We start from the raw sequence: 4,748 nt of genomic DNA, 5'->3' as shown, positions 1-4,748 counted from the left end.
ATCCAAAAAGTAGTTACGCAAGCCAATTTTTTGGGATATTATCACTTTTTATCCGCACTAGAAATTATTTATATTCAATAGCCGAAAAAGTATATAAATTTATATAATTTATATATATAACATACAATATATATATATATATATATATATATACACAAAAATATTTTTTCCGACTATTATTTCCTATTTTTTCTTAACATTTGCTGATATATCCGCCCAAGCACACACAAAGGGCCGGCATATATGTACTAGGATGCCCCGGCCCGCTCAATCAAGCTTGACATAGGCTTCTGTCAAGCTGCAAACTTTTCGCGGAACTGGTTCCTGTCCATAGCATTAGAGCTCACTAGTAAGCAATTGCAACTCGTTTCAAACTTCTTATTGCATAATAGGACTGGTCTAGAATCTCACTGAATTCATTAAAATGTTGCTGAAGTTAAATATATGCACAAGAATTGGAGGAACCTTGCCCAGGCATAAAAACAATTTCAAGATTCTTTGGTTTGGTTCATGTAATCATCGTGTTTGTGTTGAATTTTCTGGAAAAATTGTAACTTTTGAATCAAGAATCCATTTTGGTGGAGACCCATTTGCTTATAATGGAGTTATTGCATTTTTTTCTTCTTGTTCATCTAGAAGTGATAGCCCTAGACTAAACATAAACCCTAATTTGTATTTGAAAAATGATCATTGTGATGATACTGGAGATGGGTATTTTGTAAAAGAAGAATTGGATTCTAAAGAATGTAAAGATTTGAGCTTTTCTGATACTTCTTGTGATGAAAATGGAAAAGATTGCAGCTTTAAAGAAACTGCTAGTAGTTGTAGGTTTGATAATGTGGATGAGTTTGAAGAGTCAGAAAATGAAGATGGAGGAGGCAGTTTGGGCTGTATTGATGATGATTTTAAGGTTTTGGATTCATTTGGTAAAAGTGAAAGGCAAATGAATCGGGCGGAGAATGTTGGAATTTCTGAAAGAATTGAAGGGGTTGAAGATGCAATGAGACATCCTTTGGTTAAGGAAACATGCAGATTAATTGAACGTCAGTCGGCTTGGACGCCAAAGCTTGAGATTGAATTGAGGCGTTTGCTAAGAAGTTTGAAGCCTCTGCAAATTTGTGCTGTCTTAAGGTCTCAATCCGATGAAAGGGTCGCTTTGAAATTCTTTTATTGGGCGGACCAGCAATGGCGGTATCGACATGACCCTATTATTTATTATGTGATGCTTCAACTTCTAAGTAGGACAAAGTTGTGCCAGGGAGCTAAGCGCATTCTTAAGCTGATGGCACGTAGAAGAATTCCGAGGAGACCTGAAGATTTTGGTTGTGTGATGGTTTCTTTTAGTCGAGCTGGACATTTAAGGAAAGCAATGCAGATCCTGAATGTGATGCAAAGAGCAGGAATTGAGCCTGATTTGTCTATATGCAACACTGCAATTTATGTTTTGGTGAAGGGGAATAAAATTGAGAAAGCATTGAGGTTTCTTGAGCGGATGCAACTAGTCGGGATAAATCCAAATGTTGTTACATATAATTGTTTAATCAAAGGTTATTGTGATGTGCATCGAGTTGAAGATGCATTAGAGCTGATTGCTGAAATGCCGTATAAGGGCTGTTCCCCAGATAAAGTTAGTTATTATACGCCGATTTCATTCTTTTGCACGCAGAAACAAACCGATAAAGTGAAAGAGTTGGTGGAGAAAATGGCTAAAGATAGTAACTTATTGCCGGACCAGGTTACTTATAATACAATTATACATATGCTTTCAAAGCACGGTCATGCTGATGAAGCGTTAGGATTCTTAAGGGAAGCTGAAGAAAGAGGATTCCGAGTGGATAAAGTGGGTTACAGTGCTGTGGTAAACTCCTTTTGTAAAGACGGAAGAATAGATAAGGCAAAGGAACTGGTCAATGAAATGATTGCCAAAGGATGTAATCCTGATGTGGTTACTTACACTGCAGTTCTGAACGGGTTTTGTCTTGCAGGGAAAACTGATCAAGCTAAAAAGTTACTTCAACATATGTACAAGTACGGTTGCAAGCCAAACACTGTATCATACACTGCCCTATTAAATGGGCTTTGCCGGAGTGGAAGGTCCGCGGAGGCAAGAGAGATGATGAGCTTATGTGAGGAGTCATGGTGGAGACCGAATGCTATTACGTTTAGCGTGTTAATGCATGGCTATCGTAGGGAAGGGAAACTGTCTGAAGCCTGTGATGTGGGTAGGGAAATGATTGCAAAGGGCTATTTCCCTACCCCCGTTGAAATTAACCTGCTAATTCGATCCCTTTGTCAAGAAGGCAGAGCAGATGAAGCAAAGAACTTTATGGAGGAATGTCTGAAGAAAGGATGTGCTGTTAATGTGGTGAATTTCACCACTTTAATTCATGGTTTCTGTCAAAAGAATGAATTGGATGCCGCTCTTTCGGTTCTTGATGACATGTACTTGATTAACAAACACCCTGATGCTGTCACATATACAACGCTAATAGACGGATTGGCAAAACAAGGAAGAATGGAAGAGGCTATTAATCTAGCCAATAAAATGCTTCATAGGGGTGTGCTTCCCACTGCTGTGACGTATCGTACAGTCATCCACCGATTTTGTCAGCAACGTAGGGTGGATGATCTGGTGAAATTACTGGAGAAGATGCTTTCAAGACAGGGGTGTAAGACTGCTTATAATCAGGTTATTGAAAAACTTTGTGGTTTCGGATATGCTGACGAGGCTTATAAGCTGTTGGGAAACGTCCTCAGGACAGCTTCAAGAGTTGATGCAAATACCTGCCACATTCTTATGGAGACCTATTTAAAGGAAAGGAACCCTCTTTCATCATATAAGGTGGCTTGTCGAATGTTCAACCGGAATCTGATACCTGACTTAAAGCTCTGTGACAAGGTGAAGGATAGATTGATGCAAGATGGCAGAGTAGAAGAGGCGGACAAGCTCATGTTGCGCTTTGTGGAGCGTGGCCGTAACCTGCCTCAGCTTCAGAGGGCTTGAATTTGACTAGTAAAGAGGAAATCATTGTGTTTCTCAGGAGATATTACTGTTCTGACAAGGCAATGCAATAGCTCATTATATTTCAGAGAGAAGTTAGTCTCAGGCAGAACAAGATTTCTGGAAATGCTTGTAGTTTCAAATCAGAGTGGTGATATGGACATATGTGCAACTTCACGCCCAAATATTTGACATGCAACAGAGATCTTTTGTCATGGTATGATATTTTGTATTCCCAGCTGCACTTATTTTGATAATTATTCCCTGTTAGATGATGTCCTAAGTTTTCTCCGGTCTTCCCACTGAGTTGTTAGTGCTTCTCTATCCAGTTGTATGGCAACTATTCTCAATTAAATCTTAGAGCCTTGGTGTCATGCAGGAGTTACATCTGTAGCTGGATATTTTAAATTTTTGAGGATGTAAGCCAATTAATGGGGAAGATTGAGACGCAGCAGTCTGACCTGGTTGAGCATATTGTTTGAAGTGCAAAGACCTCTCGGAAAGAGTGGAAGTCAGTAAAGATCTGGGCCAGTCTAATGCTTTTTAGTAACACATCATATTCCACAAGTACTACAACAACAACAACGCCTCAATCCCAAGCAAGTTGGTGTCAGTTATGACGATGAACAGCCCACAATGTACAGTGGAACAAGCCCCATGCACGCAGCACCTTGTGACACTACACGCACAGTGCACCACCTTCCCCTGCCAACAGCTGACTGCTCGCCACAAGCAATGCCACCGACCTGCTACAAGCATACCTAACTCATAACTAAAACATATTCCTTATGTACATGGGATAAGTCTCTCAGCACTTGTGACCAGTGCATTCTCCTAACAAGGCAATCATTGTTCCTTAGTAGTTATTTCACTCACTAGCTATTAAGTATTATTTTATTTTCTGTACTCAAATAATGTCACATTATTTATTCGTGATTTAGACTAGACTTGAGTGCCCCCCTCACTCTACTTCATTAAGATGCCGATCAACATGCACGATTTTCTATTTTATGTTTGATAACCCTAGAGTGATTTCTCTGTGTCCGTACGGTTCCATATTTCCACTTTATCATGCTCTATTGGGTAATAACTGTGTATATATTGCTTTGTTATGGAAACTCGTTGTAGGTCATACTATGCATTTGCTTTACTTGATACACTACATTGTCTTAGTTTGGTATTCTATGTAGTTTTTAATGTGCTGGGATGATGAAGCTATGATTTGATTTATCTTTGCACTATCTCAAGGTGTGGCAGCGAAATTTCCACTGTCGATTATGGTCAGTGTACGACCAGGCAGTTATGTATGGCCACAATCACTGGACAGCAAGCCCATAGAATAGGTGCTAACTTGAAACTCCAATCTGGCACAGATACATTTTCAATTCTAGTAATGCAGCATATCATGTTTATCAGTTTTGGGATCAATCATAGGTCTCATTACTAACTAGTTGGTGGCAACTCAAACAAGGGATGCAACAGGAGGACTTCCTGGCGTGGTGGGTAAACATCCTACTATCGCTCGCTCAAACATGTTTACCTTCAAAGTTCTGACTCGATCCATTGAATTAGTGTTGGTATGATCGCATCCTTCATCATATTCTTACTATTTTTACTCTAGATCCAGTGAATTAGTGTTGGTACGATTGCATCCTTCATCATAATATTACTATTTTTACGCTGCCCTTCTTAGCCTTTTACCTATCACATTCGTTCTTATCTTGGCTTGAGACTGACTAAGTGACTA

General features: G+C 39.4%; 1 protein-coding gene across 1 annotated transcript; it reads left to right on the top strand.

Annotated features, from left to right (window-relative positions):
- Positions 1–219: 219 nt before the first annotated feature.
- On the top strand, positions 220–3,965 carry LOC104095571 (pentatricopeptide repeat-containing protein At1g09900). Its single transcript, XM_009601724.4, has 2 exons — positions 220–3,218; positions 3,381–3,965. Exon 1 carries the CDS (start codon positions 425–427, stop codon positions 3,002–3,004), a length of 2,580 nt encoding a protein of 859 aa, XP_009600019.1. The 5' UTR covers positions 220–424; the 3' UTR covers positions 3,005–3,218; positions 3,381–3,965.
- The last annotated feature ends 783 nt before the right edge of the window (positions 3,966–4,748 follow it).

The sequence above is a fragment of the Nicotiana tomentosiformis genome, chromosome 12 (assembly GCF_000390325.3).
Source record: "Nicotiana tomentosiformis chromosome 12, ASM39032v3, whole genome shotgun sequence".
Lineage (NCBI taxonomy): Eukaryota > Viridiplantae > Streptophyta > Magnoliopsida > Solanales > Solanaceae > Nicotiana > Nicotiana tomentosiformis.
This window is presented reverse-complemented; position numbering and strand designations above follow the sequence as displayed.